The following is a 15,306-nucleotide window of genomic DNA, read 5'->3' on the forward strand; positions in this document are numbered from 1 at the left end:
CTTGGCCGGAAGTGGCCCAGAGCAAGGCACAGGCGGGAGGCACAGGTGGGCGGGGGGTGGCCTTGGAGGGGGGAGTGGAGGTGGTCGTGGCTGGACCGACCGGATGTGGGGCCGAGGGACCCCGTTCTGGGCCGGATGTGGGGGGGGTGAGGCAGAGGGGCTCCCCGGTTCCGGACCGGATGTGGGGCCGAGGGGCCCCTGGTTCTGGGCCGGATGTGGGGGGGTGAGGCAGAGGGGCTCTCCGGTTGTGGACCGGATGTGAGGGGGTGATGCGGAAGGGTCCCCGGTTCTGGCGTTGGCACAGGGTGAACAAAAGGGGGTTTGTGCACTGAAGGGGGAGGTCCAGGCTGGGGCTGTGGCCATGGGGGTCTCTGGGGGTGCCAGGCAACAGGCAAAGGCCAGGACAAGGACTAATGGTGACAGATGGGGACCAGGAACCTGAGAGGTGGGAGGGAATCGGGGGGGCAGCTGCCCAGGGAAGCCAGGGCCACTAGGGTGGGGAGGGTGGTGGGCGCGGCCAGGGCCTGAGGTTGTGGGCTGGAATGTGCCCCTGGTGAGGACCCAGTGGGCTGTTTGAAGGTGGAGATGCCGGAGTCCGTTTGTATCTCGGGGGACAGATCCCGGGATGTGGCAGGGGGGTGGTAGCAGGGCAGGTGTGCTAGGAAGGAGAGCCGTGCAGGGCAGAGAGGGGGTGCAGGCATGGCTCAGAGGGAGCGCCTCATGGTTGGGGCTGGTAGGACCGGCTGTCTTGAGGGGAGCTGGACTGAGACTCAGCCGTGCAGAGGCAGAGTGGAGAGTCTTTCTTGCTGGTGTTACTGGAGCACCTGGATCCAGCTGTGCCTGCAGGCCCAGCACTGATCCTTTTCTGGAGGTGCGGGGGCAGGCGGTGACTAGATTTTCATTTGTCATTTCAGTTGGGCCTGCACATCCAGCCCAGCCCCGAGAGCTGACTCCTAGCAGTTCCTCCACATGGCTCCCCCACATCCCTCTCTCTGGGAAGGGAACCTGCCCAAGTACTGCTCACTCCCACCCTGGAAGAGCAGGGCCGATGCAGCCAGGCAGGCGGACCGCCACCATGTGGGGAGGGCAGAGGGTAGGGCGGTGTCAGACATAAGAGACAGCGGGGAAGGAGGGAGATGCCGGGCCATGCGGTCCGCGGCTGAGGTTATGTCTTCGTGGCCCTGGGGGTGCCTGGGCTGAGGGGGACATGACCGGACTGAGGCCCCTCATTTGGGCACCGGCAGGTGGGGAGGGGACCCTCAGCCTGCACCTACCCCTAAGCACCTTGCCGGGTTCCTGCCCAGCTGCCCAGGGTCCCCTGTGCACCCAGGGCCGAATCAGGGCTCACGCCCCCTCCTCTGGGCACATGTGACCTCACCCTCGGAGCCTGTTTCCTCGTGTCTGAAATGGGGACAATGGCAGCATCCCCCACCCCAAACCCCACCGTGGCTTACAGGTTAACCAGAGCCTGCGCAGGGAGCCTGGCCCCGCCCACACTTGGGTATCAGCCCGGGGATACGAGTGTGGGACTTCTGGCTTCCAGATCTGTGAGAAAATCAACCTGAGGTCAGCCACCCAGTCTGTGGTCCTCTGTTACGGCAGCCACGGGACACTGGTGCGTCAGTTGAGCATTTTACAGCAAGCCGTGCGGGTCAAACCACATCCGAAGCTGGGTCGACCTGGGTCTCAGTGCGGACCCTCCAGAGAAGGGGCTCGGGGGTCCTCACCACCGCCGGGAGCCCCACTGTCCGAGCTGGCATTCCTCTCCGACACAGCCCCTCCCTCGCAGTGACCTCGGCTACAGGGACTTCCAAGGCCACCAAGGAGCAGGGCTTTGTGTGGCTGGTCATGGCGCAGGCAGCCGGGACAGCAGAGGGGAGGTTGCCGAGAAGGATGCCCACCGGTCTGTGACTGTCCCCACCTGACCCTCCCCGCAGGCCCCATGACCTGTGCCCCCTGCCTCTTCTGCCTGCTCCAGACCTGCCCCTGACCGCCAGCCTCTTGGTTTCCATGACAACCATCCCAGAGCTTGAAAGGGAGGGAAAAGCAGGGGGGCGGCTGGCACAGGAGCCTGCTCCGGGTTCGGGGAGCTCACCCCCGCCTGGTCACTTGGCATGCTGCACTGCCACACCCCTTCCTCGGGGGTCTGCCCTGCCCCTCCCTGGGGGCTGCGCTTCCAGGGCCCCTACCAGCTCCGGCTGGGTGTCCCCTCCAAGGGGGCCCGTCAGCCTTGCGCAGTGGGAGGGGGGGAGGCAAGGTCACTCTCCGTGGGATGCGGGTCTAGGGGCCTTGGTGGCCGTACGAAGAGGGAGGGACGGTTTGGGTGGGTGTGGGCCGGCTGGGCTCAACACCGTGGGCAGAAGTCAACGCCAGCCTGCCCTCTGCTGAGCCAACGAAAGCCCTAACCATCCGAGCCAGTCGATGTGGCTTCTCTGCCTCCACCTCGGCCAGTTTCTGCACCCAGAGAGCGGAGATTGATGCCTCCTTCCCGGTGGTGGTGGGTGGAGGTCTGGGCAAAGAAGACCAGCCCCTCCGCAGCTGCCCCCCATGGCCCAGGAGCGACATCCCCACTGGCTACCTGGGGGTTGGGGGGTGCGTGCTCTCTGCACCTCACGCCGCGCACGTGCCCTGCTCCTTTGGTAACAGGAGCGCACGGCCCTGGACGCCGGGCCATGCGGCTGGGCTCCCAGCCCCCACATACTCCCTGGGCTGTCCTGAGTGCTCGGGGGCGCTTGGCCTCTGTCGCATCTCACTTCGTCTCTCCACCTGCGCACAGTGCAGCTGGTGTGGCCCCGGAGACCTTCAGGGACCTGCCCAGGGTCACGAGCTTCAGGAAGGACAGAACTGGACGAAACCCTGGGTCTTAACTCCAGCCGGGCTCTGGCCACACTCCCGCTGCTGCCCCTGGGTCTTCTCAGCTGGGCCGGGGTGGGGGGGTGGGGGGCTCCTCCCAGCCCCGCCCTGACAGGTGCTGGAAACTTCGCAGGGACAGCCAGGGAGGTCGCTGCCCTGCTAACGTGGGGGGACAGACCACAGCATGTAAATGTTAAGTCACTAAGTTGTTGTAAAGACCGAAATACAGACCGTGAGGAGAGACTGAGGGCACAGGAGGGTCCCGCGTGGGAGAGCTTTTCCCACAGAGAAGTCTGAAGATTCAGGGCCACGTGGGCCTTCCCGGGAGGCTGTGCAGATGGAGCCCCTGGGAGCCCACTGGCCGGCGCAGCAGGGTCCCTGTGGCTGCAGCTCAGGGGGCCGGACCTCACCCCTCCCTGTCCCCACGGTGGTCTCTGAGGTAAATGTCCAGACAGTTCGTTCCTAGAATGCGGAATTTCCTATGGACATTTCCAGAAGTCACGCAGCAGGAGTGCCGCCAGTCGGAGGGTCAGCACTGCGGACAGCGGACAGCGCCCTGCGGGAGCCCGGGGACGTGCCTATGCAGGTGAGGGTGTGAGCCTGGGGGCTCGGCCGGTGAGCTGGTGGGCGTTTGGGGGTGTATGAGGGAGCGTGCGTGTCGGGAGGGTGGAAGGAGAAGCCGGCGACTCAGGCCTGCGTGACCGACCCCTGCCACCCGGCCACATACCACTCCCTCTGCCCTTCAGTGGGCACCCAGAGCCCATGCTCCCTGTCAGTCCCGAGGACCCATATTTGGTGGGGCCTGATGCTGCTGTCCTGATGGCTCACGTGGCCATCGGTCCCCAGCGTGCCCCCCCATTCCGATGTGACCCGAGGGCCTCAGTCAGGACAAGGTTACTGCCACCCCAGCCTCAGGAGTCCACTGGTCAGGACAGCAGGTGCGGTGCTGTGGGCATTGTGGGACGGGCCCTCTGTGGGAGCCTCTGGGCCTAGGTCCCACTTAAGGAGGGACCCTGCCCCCCACCCAGTGGCTGAGGCCCCTTCCATCTCCGGTGAGGCTGCTGAAAGCCGCAGACTGGAGGGTGTTGAGCCACCACCGTTTGTGCCCACGCACTGGCCCTGGGTCTCAGGTGCCGCAGGGCTGTGCGCAGAGAGGGGCCCTGAGCGCCGAGGGGCGAGGCCCGGGTTAGCTGGCCAGCACTCCCGCTCACGGGGAGGTGCCCGAGAAGGCAGTTAGTTGCCCAAGGCTTGGTGGCATGTGGGAGCAGGGCTCACAGCCCTTCAGGGCCGTTGTGGGGGCACAGGGGGCAGTGGGGTCCGTGCTCTGTATGTTCTTTGCTAACGGTAACAGGACTGAAGTGGCCTCATAAGTCAGCCATTGTCGTCCTCCGCGGAGTTGCGCGTCAGAGCGTTTCCTGCACTTCTCACCGTGAGACGCTGTGTCGAGGCATCTGTCGCCTTGTGAGAGCCCAGCGCCTTCCTCCCGCCCCCAGCCTGGCCTTGGGCTGTCAGGGCACAGGGCAGCTCCTGGGGACACCAGCTTGGGCAGCATCAGGTGGGCGGATCGGGGGACCGACCGATCGGGGGACACAAGGAATGTGTGGGAGGAGAGAAGGGTGACCTTTCCCCGGGCTACTCAGGGTCTGGGGTCAGAGGCGAGAGGAGGTGGGGACACGTGCTCTGCACTCCCACGAGGCAGAGCCCAGTCTGTGTTCGTCTGTTAAAACCAGGTTCAGATTAGACGTCTATCTCTCAGGTAAAACAGCTCTAAGGTGGACGTTCCGGGACAGAGGTAATGGCGCCTTCGGCCACTGGTCTGTCCATCAGTGGTATTGTCACTGGGAGGCGGCCAATGGCTTGTGGCACCTTGACCTGGAACGTGAGGGCTTCTCGTTTTGTCCTGCATCTCACGGGCTCTCCCTTCCCCCTTAGAACACACGCCCCAGGGTCCACTCGCAGCCCTGATTACACCCTAGACCCACTCCTGCTGGCCTCATCTTGAGCTCTAGACTGTCCACGTGTGGCTGTGCCACGGGCACAGCCAGCAACGTGGCCAGAGCCGAGAGCAAGTCCTCCCCACGCCTGGGGCAGATCCGGGATAGGGGCCCCCACGAGCCCTAGGCTTCTCAGTCCACCATCTGCTCCTGCCCCCTCCCCTCCCCCCCCCCCCCCCCCCGCGTCCATCCTCAAGCCCTGGCCCTAATCGGATCAAGGAGCGTTTCTGCTGCCCTCCCCCAGCCCACAGCATTGACCTCTTGCCAGGAGGGCGGGCTTCGTGTTGGTGGCTGACTGCCCCTGAGGCCGTGGCCCTGTGATGTCCTGGGGGAGGGGGCCTCTCATGGGGCCTCTGGGCAGCTGCCTGTGGCCCCTCTGCCCGTCCCAGGGTCCCCGGCCCTCAGGGTGGGTTGTCAGTGGGGGAGCCAAGACCCCTGGGGCTCTGCCAGTGCACCTGTGAAGTGACCGAATGCCCCTCCTGGGCCTCCAGGGAAGGGGCCTCCTGGCTTCCCAGAGGCCCCAAGCTGGACTCCTCCGGGATGACCAGCCCTGTGCTGGGGAGCCGGGTGTGGGAGGCTGTTCTTTAGCACAGTCTCCCCCCACCTCCACCCCCCAGGGCCTCACTCCGGGGGTCTGATTATAAGGAGTTTGTGCCCTCCCACCCCCCACTGCCTGTCCCAGGCCCAAAACACTAGCCTAATTATGCATGTAATTAGCTGCTTGCTTGGCACCCTCAAAATTAGCAAGTGGCTAATTGTGCCTGTAATTATGAACTGCACCCGTAATTAACCGTGTGACTTTTTGTTATGCATGTTATTGTGGATGCAAATTTGTGCCTAAGTAAAGGCCGGAGGGAGGTCGGGAGAGTCAGCTCTGCCGGGGGGCTGGGGTGCAGGGAGCAGCCCCCTTGGCTCAGGTCTGGCTGGACCACTTGGTAGCAGGCGAGCAGGGTGGCCCCTCGGGCTTTCTGAACTCAGTTTCCTTGAGGAGGGCGGGGCGTCTGCCAGCCCAGCCTGGTCGGGCTGGGGTGTGCGGCCTCTGCCAGCCAGCACTGCGCTAGAGGCCCGGCTGCGGGGCAGGGGAGGTGTGAGCCACCCCTGGGGCAGTGGCAAGCCAGGAGGCAAGGGGCAGGTCATGTGACTGAGCTGGGCCAATCAGAGCGCTTCTGAGGCCCACCCGGCCTGGCTGGGTTCCCAGCAGACGGAGAGCCTCCACGGCGGGGAGGCGGCCAGGGCCTTGAGACGACCCGTGGGGCATGAGGACTCTCAAGGTGACCCTGGCCGTCCGTGGCATCACGAAGGCAGGAGAACCTACGGGCTCGACGTAGAACTTCTAGAACCTGGAAACGTTGGCACCTGCGGCCTTTCATTTGTATGCTTTCCCCGGCCTCACAGATGGGAGGATCGTGCCTGGTTTTGTTCACGCGCGTGCTCCCGGAGCCCAGAACCGTGCCTGGGACACAGCAGGGGCCCCAGAAACGTCTGCCGGATGAACAGACCCCACTCTCGACACCGAAGCCCTGTATCCGGCCACCTGCTGTCCGGGGGCACCACTGGCTTCTCGAATGTTCGGAGAAACACAAGCCAGGTTGAGCCGACTATTTAAAACGGGACTTTATTTACTCGTCTGGAGCAGTGCGCCAGGGCCCCGACTCCGCTCCAGCACAGGGCGGCTCCGCAAAGCCGCTACTCAGTTTGGAACCAAGACTGCCGGGCACTAAAAACACATTGAGAAAACATCGACGCTCTTCCCTTTTTTTTTCCCTTGGCTTTTTTTGTTTTTGTTTTTGTTTTTGCTTTTTTGGTACAAAATGATACAAACAACAATACAAAATAGTTGTGCTGTTGACGGTTACAAAAAAAGTTGGGGCGTCTGCCTAACTCCACGGTGCTCAGAGTTGCAGTGGGGACATGTCATACTCCGGTATCTTTCCCCAAAACAACCACAGTCATGCGGGCTGCTACACATTTTGTCCATTTTCAAAAAGAAACATGCAAAAAACAAAAATCAGAATGGAAAAAGGAGAGAAAAGGAAAAGCAAAACGCGTTCCAATTATACACAGAGGAGGCTCCCCGCTGGGCAGAACCTGTCTTACGTGCGCGCCGGGCCGTGCGAGCGCTTCTGCAGGACGCGCTGGGTGTGGCGCTGTCTACGCGAGACCTTGCGGGTTTTTTGGTGCCTTTTCTAGCACTGACAAAGAGTGAGACTCCCCTCCCCTAACTTTGTACCTTGGAGAGGACAGAGGCGCCCCGTGCATCAGCCGGTGCTCACGCTAGGGAAACTGAGGCATCGCGAGGCCCTGACGTTTGGCTGGCTGGCTGGGAGGCCCAGACAGATGCGGGGGTCCTCGGCCGGGGTGCCCGCCGACCACGGCCGCGTTCTCACCTCCACCCTAGGGTGCAGGTGTGTCCTATTCCCAGAACGAAATTCCCTACAGAAACGAAACTGTGCCCTGGCACTTTGCCAGTGCCGAGTCTGGGCCTCCGTGGCCCCGATCACGGGCACGTGGGGTCCGTGAGAGAGGCGTCTGACGCTGCTTGCACACTTAGCTAATGCTAGCTTGACCTGGGAACCTGTTCCGAGGCGGATGTGGGAGGGCAGGGGAACCCCATCTTTCTCTGGCCCCCGAGGACTGCAGGGGCGAGCGAGAGGGGCAGCTGTCTAGACATTTGGAAGCAGGGATGGGTGTGAGAAGTCCCCCCGTCAACACCCGCCCAGCTGGCGGCCACAGCCTCAGCCTGCAGGATTTAGGCAAACTGCATCAGGGGCCGGGTGGCAGTGAGGGGCAGGGGTGTGGGGCGAGGAGGCAGGGGAGACAGGCACCTGTGCTGGGGTCCACGGGACCGGTGCGCAGGAGGCCGGGTCCTGGGCCAGGCCTGGCACGTCCGTCCCTGAGGAAGCCCAGGGCCCCGGAAACCCGAGAGAGTCGGGATTTCAGAGGAGAATCCACAGCTGCCTCAGTGCCCGGACCGTGTTCACACTTAGAAGTTCAACAGGCGGATGAACTTTCCAAAAACAACAAAACACACAAGATTCCAACTCGCCTCCATCAGTCCTGACCCCACCAGCAATCCCTCGAATGGCCATGTCCCCAGACACAGGGACAGTCCTTGCCTGGCCCCGAGGCATCTGCATAGCTCGGCTTTGGACAGGGGTCCTAGTCCCCCTTTACAGCCCCCCCCCCCCGAGATTGCCATCTGCATAGACGGGGCTTCCAGCGTGTGACACAGTGACTGTCTTTGTCCCTCCCTTCCTCCCCAGGCAGGGGGAGGGGGTCGGGGGCAGAACCCACTTCAGCCTCACCACCAGCCGGCCACACACCAGTGCTCACGGCCCCAGCTCAGCTCTGGGAGAACGGCGGAGTTGGCAAGGAGTTTGGCATGCGGAGGAAGCCTGCCGTCCGGTGGGGACAAACCCAGACCCACTGCACACACACACACACACACACACGCCCCCATGTACACCTCTGAGGCCAAAGCTGTTTGGAAAAGAGGGTGACCACAGGCAGGGGGACAGGCCATAGGCTGAGACTGCATCAAAGACAACCAGACGGACAGCATGGACAGCAAGCTGAGCCCTAGCCCTCCCCACCTCCCCAAGCCCTTGAAGCTTTTCCTCGAGGCTCCAGGGTGGGAAACCGAGGCAAGCCAGCTTCCCCGAGGGCACTCCAGGGCCAAGTCCCGCCCACAGCCAGTGCACCCTTCGGCCCCTTTCTTGGGGAGCCTGTGAATAGACCAGGGTTCTCCCGCGAGGCTGTCTTCTCCCACCGGGGACCAAGGAGCCTCTTCTCACCCAGAGAACAAACGCGGTGGGGTCTCCCCAGTGGGCCCCGGGGACACGGCACCTTTCACGTCCTGCGGAACTGACTCTCGAGTCTGGTGTATACGTCGGACCTGCCTGTGCAAAGGGCTGTTGCAACTCTTGGGAGTCTGAGCAGCTGCTCGGGGCTGAGCTGGGTCCAAAGGAAAGGAGATGGGCTGCTGTTTCAGGTGGGTGCCGTCCAGACACATCTGTGGGACCCATGGCACAGCAATGTCAGGGCAGCCTGGCCACTTGGAGCAGGTCTTTGCTGTGCACGCGAGCTCAGGAGCATCGGAGACTCCGATGCAGAAGGGCTGTGGCTTGTGCGGGTTCCCGGCCCTGCCTGCCGTCCGCACGGCCCTCACGGATGTGTCCGGTTCTCGGGGGCTGGGCCTCTGACAGGGTCCTTCAGGAATCCAGTCGCGAGGGGCGGAGGGCTCGTGGCAGGGTTTTCGGGGATGCTGGCTGGTTCGGGCTGTGGCTTCTTGGGACGCTGTATTCTTCCGGACCAAAGGCAACGGGGACTTGGGTGGAGTTTGGGGTGACAGTTGTCTCTGGGGAGGGACCCGGGGACAGCCGAGGGAAGAGATGGTGAGCATCAGAGAAGCCCCTGGGAACCCCACCCGCCCCAGCTATTTACAGCGTCTAGAGTCGGAGGGCAGCCAAAGACGCGTTGAAAGCCAAGTGCACACAGCAGTGCGTCTGGTGGACAGGCCTGGCCCGCCCCCGGGGAACTTTCTGCGGCTGGGTCTCCTGCAGCCCTCCAGCCTCAAGGACACCTGAGGGCCCAGGAGACCCCCACCGTGTAGAGCAACGCTGGAGGGCTCGGAAGGGCCGTTGGGATTTAGACCCCAAACTGGGTTTTCTTTGTAAATTTTGTGAAGCAAATCACCCACTTTAAAAAAAAAAAAAAAAAAAAAAAAAAAGGACACTTTCTCCCCGATTCCTTAATTGGTGCCTTCAGAGCTGGGACTGGCTGGGGCTGGGGTGCTCAGGACTGGGGTTGGGGGGCCGTACGTGGTCTGTCTGCTTGCTTTTAGTCACTCCTGAGTTTGAGGGAATCTGATACATGTACCGAAAGGCACTTTTCTTTTTTTGTTTTTAAAAACAGTGCTTCTGTTCTAGGAAATTCAAGTTAAGACAGAGTGCCTCGCGCTCTCCTCCAGCGCCAGCCAGCTACTGCGGTGGGCGACGCGCGCCTGTTGGGGGGGCTGGGGCGGGGAGGGACCCCCTAACACACCACTAAAGGACACGTCCGCAGGGAGCCGGGCGGCCCGGCGCCTCCCACGGGCCCCCTCTGCGGCTCAGTCCTCCTCGCCGCCTCCGTACATGTCCGCCAGCTTCTTGAACCTGGGCCCCCAGTCGTTCAGGTAATCGTAGTCTTGGTCCCCGGAGCTGGACGAGTTGAGGGAGCTGACGGAGCCCGCGGTGGAGCCGCTGCCTTCGTAGTCGAAGACCAGCAGGGAGTCGTAGGGGGGAGCTGTGGGGTCATTGTCGGCGGCTCGGAGGCCCTGGGTCACAGAGACACGGGGTGAGGGGTGGGGGACCCGGGGGCGCCCGGGAGCGCTGGGGAGCAGGCCAGGAGGCTGAGCTTTGCATACAGTAGGTTCTCAGTTAAGTGCGGCCTTGTCTAACCGAGGGGCCTCAGAGAACGGAGTAGGGCTGGGGTGTAGGGAAGGGGGAACAGGTGGCACGCTAGATGCTGGAGGCCACACCGATACGATACGTGAGGCGAGAGGGCTGGGTGGGGCCTGCGCCTGGGAGCAGCCCCTCCCCAGGGGGCAGAGGGGTCGCCATCCCGTGTCTCTGCCACTTGGAATGTGACCCTGAGGTGGCCACAAGTCAGAAGTCCCAAGTTGCCCCACGGTCACCGTCCCCGTGAACAAAACCGGGGACGCAGCAGGTGTTGCCAGAGCCCCTCCCCGTGCGCCCTGGCCCTCTCTCCTCCCGCCAGCAGCCGCGCTCTCCGCCCGAGGGGTCCTGTGGCCTCCTCCGGGACCGTGGGGGTGGTGGGTGCACACCCCTGCTCCTGAGCCCGTGGGGAGGGGCTCCCGCTGGCCCCGGGCGGTCACTGCGGGGTGGCCTGGGTGCCCACAGCGTCCGCTGGCTGCGACACACCTCACTGCCCAGCCCTGCCCTGGGAAGGGCACCCGTATCACCCCTCCGTAAGAATGGTTTGAAGTTTCCATGTTTACTTTTCTCTAAGAATTATCCGAAATGGGCTTTTAATCCCAGATCAGGGGTTTTGAAATTTCATCACGTCCCGGGGAGTAAGTGCCGCCTGAGGCAGATCAGCTCTGGGGCAGTTGAAGAAATCTGACCTGCGGCTGGGACATGACGCGCGTCTCAGGAGCGTCCTGAGACACCTTTGTGTCTCTGCGGAACCACCCCCTGGGCTGCGATCTGTGTAAGTCAGTTATTTTACGGTTAGATTCTGACACGGGCGGGGTACACACGTCGCCAGCCCCCCTTGAGGCGTCAGCGTTAGAGAGCAGACGGGGGGACACGCGGGGCCCCTGCGGTCACAGGGGCGCTGAGGACCGGGTGACTCCTGAGCCCCGGTCTGGATCTGTCCCCTCAGCCCGGCCCGGCCGCCCCACGCGGCGAGGGGCTGTGGCCTGTGCGCGGTGCCGGGGCCCTTTGCTCAGCGGAGCGGCCCTGCTCGGGCGGCCTCGCCCCCGTGCGGAGCACCCACCTCGGTGATGAAGTCCCCGATGTCTCCCGGGTGCGGCACCACGGGCCTGACCGGGTACTGAGGCTCGGCGCCCACGGGCCGCTCGTCCACCCGCCGCACCCCCGGGGCCTTGCTCAGCGCGTGCTCCATGGACTCCGGCTGCTGAAGCTGGCTGAGGTCGTAGTCCTGGGGAGGGGCCGGGCGGGGGTACCAGCGGGGGCCGCGGGCAGGGGCGCCCAGCGCGCCTGCCGCCCCGGCACCCGGTCTGCCCTCCCCGCGAAGCCCGCTCCCCAAATTCATCCCAGTCCTGCCCGTGACCCCAGGCTGCCCTCGCCGGTCTGACGCTCCCCCAGGGCCCCGGGGACCGCACCCCGCCCCTGCCAGGACGCGCCTCCTTTGTTCCCGGGAACAGCCCGGGGCTGGGGCTCCCGTTCACCTGTCTTAAGGGGGCACTGAGCTCTAGCGGGGTGCACAGCCGCCCCAAGTTCCCCACGGCCACCTCAGACCCAGAGTCCAGCCGGGCAGCTCCCTGGAGTCCACGCTCCCGGGCGCCCCGTGCACGTCCCCGTTGCGCGCGGGCCGGGCGGGGACAGGGCTGGGGTCCCGGCTAAGGGGGGAGAGCGGGAGGGGGGGCGCCGTGCCAGCCCCCGGGTGCGGGCGAGGGCGGGCAGGGAGGCCACGCCCACCTCTGTTGCCCTGGCAGGTGCGTGGGCCCCTCCGCACCGGGACGAAGGACAAAACGCCCTCCAGCTGCGAGCCTGGAGGGGGCCGCGGCCACGCGCCTCACCTGGTCCTCCTCGCCGCCCCCTTCCTCGTCGTACTTGAGGATGTTGTCACGCACGTCGTCCTCGGGGTCGATGAGCAGCTGCTTGGTGTGGCGCTCCTTCTCCCTCCGCTTCATCCACACCACGAACAGCAGGACCATGGCTGTGGGGGCAGGGGCCGCGCCGTGAGCAGGGGCGCATGCGCGTGTGAGCACGGGGGCGCATGCGTGGCTCAGCCGTACTCACTGAGCAGGATGACGACGCAGATGAGGATGGCCACGATGGCGCTGGTGCCCAGACCAGCCGCCGCCACGGCGCCAACCGTGGTGCAGTCGCCGTTCTCGTCGCACGGGCACACCTTGACCTTGATAACGGACGTGTTGGACAGCGGAGGGTTCCCCGAGTCTGTGACGATGATGGGGACATCGTACATTCCAGCCTCCAGGTAGAGGATACGCAGGCTCAGCTGAGCATAGTCACCTGGCAGAGGGACAGGACAGGCTTCGTTCGGTCTGCAGCCAGCACTCCTTTACCCCAGGACTTCGAGGGGACAGAGAGTCCGACAGCACGAAAATCTAAAATATATTTGGTCCGTGCACGCACGCACACACGTGCTAGATCGTTCCGTAGAGTGAAAAGATATTGGCAGTTCAAGAAAAGAGCAATTGCAACATGTAGGATGAAGAAATCACTTCCTTAATATATAAAGAGTTCTGCCAAATCAATTAGAAAAAAACCTCAAAGAAAATTAGGCAAGGGCATTGAACAATTAACGGAAGAAACAGCAAATGGCCAATGAATAGATAAAAAGAGGGCACTGGTAGTTAAGAGATGAACACGGAGACAATGATTTTGGCTAATATTGGGAAAATGCTCTTTAAAACTGACATTCAGGGCTCCGGGGCGGCTCAGTCAGTTAAGCGTTCGACTCTTGATTTCGGCTCGGGTCGTGATCTCATGGTTCATGGAATTGAGCCCTGGATTGGGGTCCTTGCTGACAGCATGGAGCCTGCTTGGGATTCTCTCCCTCTCCTCTCTCTCTCTCTCTCTCTCTCTGCCCCTCTCCCTATTCACACACTCTCTTTCAAAATAAACATAAAACATTTTCTAAAAACCAAAAAATAATGACATTCAGTGTTGGTGAGGGCTTGGGTAAGCAGGTGTTCTCTTGTACTCCTGGTCAAACTACAAATTGGTGTGACCTTTCCAGATGCATCCTCGGTGCTAGAAAATTTCAGAATCTGGATACCCCTTTATACAACAAATCCACACCTAGGAAACTGCCCTCAGGAAATAGATCGGTCAGGGTCCCGCCAGTCAGTGCCGCGTGCAGGAAGCAGTCACAGACATGAGTGGCTGGGGCTGCAGGATGTTGATGGCCGTGCTCGTTCTAAGAGTGGGACTGCCTTCATGGCCCCCTCAGGGATGGACTGGAGCACGGCCAGCGTCCCCTGCCTCATGGGGGTCCGGTGGGGGGGCAGGGCTCCCGTCTCCACCGCTCACTCTTCCGTGGGCCCCCTTGGGGTGCTGCACCCCAGACGTGTCCACTCTGCTGGTGCCGAAGGCGGGCTCACCGTTCAGGCGGGTGATGGTCCAGTTCTTCCGCACGGCGGCCGGGGCAAAGGGCAGCTCAAAGACATAGGGGCCAATGTTGGGGTCAACGTCGGCATCGGCCGCGGTGATGTTGATGGCGTTCAGGCTGGGCTTCTCACAGATCTGTGCCTCCTTGGGCAGCAGCTCGGGGGCATTGTCATTGATGTCGATTAGATAGATCTGGAGGGTCCCGGTGCCGCTAGCAGGGGGGATCCCTGTGGGACAGGCACAGGGTGACTGTGCGGGGTTGCTCCTGATTCTCCACGACCACGGGCACACGATGATACACGTGGGACCCGCCCCAGCCCCACCGCCCTACCCAGGGATGGATCCCCGGCCACATCCACAGCCCTGAACCTGCACCAACACCTGCTGTACAACACACACAACCACTCAGCTGTGGAGCTGCCAGTGTGTGCGCGCACACACGCAACAAGTGTGCGCATGCACACACGTGTGCACACATGCATGTGCACAGTCGCCCACAGCACACACACGCCCGCAACACGTGTACACACGCACACATGCGCACATGCATGCATGCACGTGCACACATGCAAGCACACATGCAACACGCACGCACACACACGTATGCACACATGCATGTGCACAGTCGCCCACAGCACACACGTGCACGCAACACATGTACACATGCACACACACATGCGCAATGCATGCACGCATGTGCACGCATGCACACGCATGGACGTGCACACATGCAAACACACCCGTGCACACGCGCATGCACACACGCAACATGCATGCGCGCACACACGTGTGCACGCATGCATGTGCAGTCGCCCACAGCACACAGCTGCATGCACACGCGTCCATGCATGCAACACAACGTGTACACATGTGCACACACACGCATACACGTGCACTCATGGATGCACACACATGCAAACACACATGCCCATGCACACGTGCACGCACACACATATGTACGTGCACACATGCACACACACACGCCTGCACACGTGCATGTACGCACACACAAGTTGCCCACAGCACTCACGCGCACGCACATGCCTGCACGCGCACGCGCGCGCGCACAGTTGCCCACAGCACTCACACAGTTGTCCACAGCACTCAACACGCATGCACGCATGCACACGCACACGCACAATGTGCACACACGCACATGCCCACCGTTGCCCACAGCACTCACGCAGAGCTCTACCGATGTGCGGCTGCAGACGGCGCTCACCAGCCGGGACCCACCCCTTCCGGGCCCCGTGCCGCCGGCACCCGCCTTCTCTTTCCCGAGCCTGGGCTCCTTGCGGCAAAGCCCGTCCTCCGTCCTAGGAGGCTGGGTGCAGCCTCCCCTTTTCGGGCTGCCCTCTACTTTCTGCTGCTTTGGCCACGGGTTCGTTTAAAACCACTTTCTAACCCGGCAGCTTGAGCTGCTGGAGGAGGGGCACCACCCCCACCAGCGGGGCTGGCGCACCTCACGGTCAGCTTTCAGGGCCGGGCTTTTGCAGACCCCGAGGGTCAGGGAAGCCAGGAGGGAGGCCAGCAGGTGGTGACTGGGCCCCAGCTTTCACTTGCTGTGGGACGAGCCTTTGCGCGAGGGCCACTCTCGCTCCTGAAGCCTCAGTGGCACCACCGTCTTAGAACCCACC

At 62.8% G+C, this 15,306-nt stretch overlaps 1 protein-coding gene and 1 long non-coding RNA gene across 4 annotated transcripts in view; one reads left to right on the forward strand and one right to left on the reverse strand.

Moving 5' to 3' along the window:
- Positions 1-481: 481 nt before the first annotated feature.
- Positions 482-6,378, forward strand: LOC123384244. The gene is made up of 3 exons (XR_006594992.1): positions 482-3,439; positions 4,205-4,408; positions 6,243-6,378. It is a non-coding gene; the product is annotated as an uncharacterized LOC123384244 (long non-coding RNA).
- A 68-nt stretch (positions 6,379-6,446) lies between these two features.
- The window catches only part of CDH4 (cadherin 4), a 539,030-nt gene continuing 530,170 nt past the window's right edge, over positions 6,447-15,306 (reverse strand). For 2 of the 3 annotated variants that reach the window (XM_023251048.2, XM_019826279.3), the window contains exons 12-17: positions 13,663-13,896; positions 12,335-12,568; positions 12,112-12,251; positions 11,346-11,510; positions 9,980-10,161; positions 6,447-9,204 (exon numbers count right to left, since the gene is read on the reverse strand). In XM_023251048.2, the coding sequence (XP_023106816.1) occupies positions 9,012-9,204; positions 9,980-10,161; positions 11,346-11,510; positions 12,112-12,251; positions 12,335-12,568; positions 13,663-13,896 (1,148 nt within the window). In that variant the 3' untranslated portion in view covers positions 6,447-9,011. Of the gene's footprint in view, positions 9,205-9,890; positions 10,162-11,345; positions 11,511-12,111; positions 12,252-12,334; positions 12,569-13,662; positions 13,897-15,306 lie in introns of all 3 variants that reach the window. The other variant, XR_002740881.2, reaches the window with a different exon arrangement.

The sequence above is a fragment of the Felis catus genome, chromosome A3 (genome assembly GCF_018350175.1).
Source record: "Felis catus isolate Fca126 chromosome A3, F.catus_Fca126_mat1.0, whole genome shotgun sequence".
Taxonomy (NCBI): Eukaryota; Metazoa; Chordata; class Mammalia; order Carnivora; family Felidae; genus Felis; species Felis catus.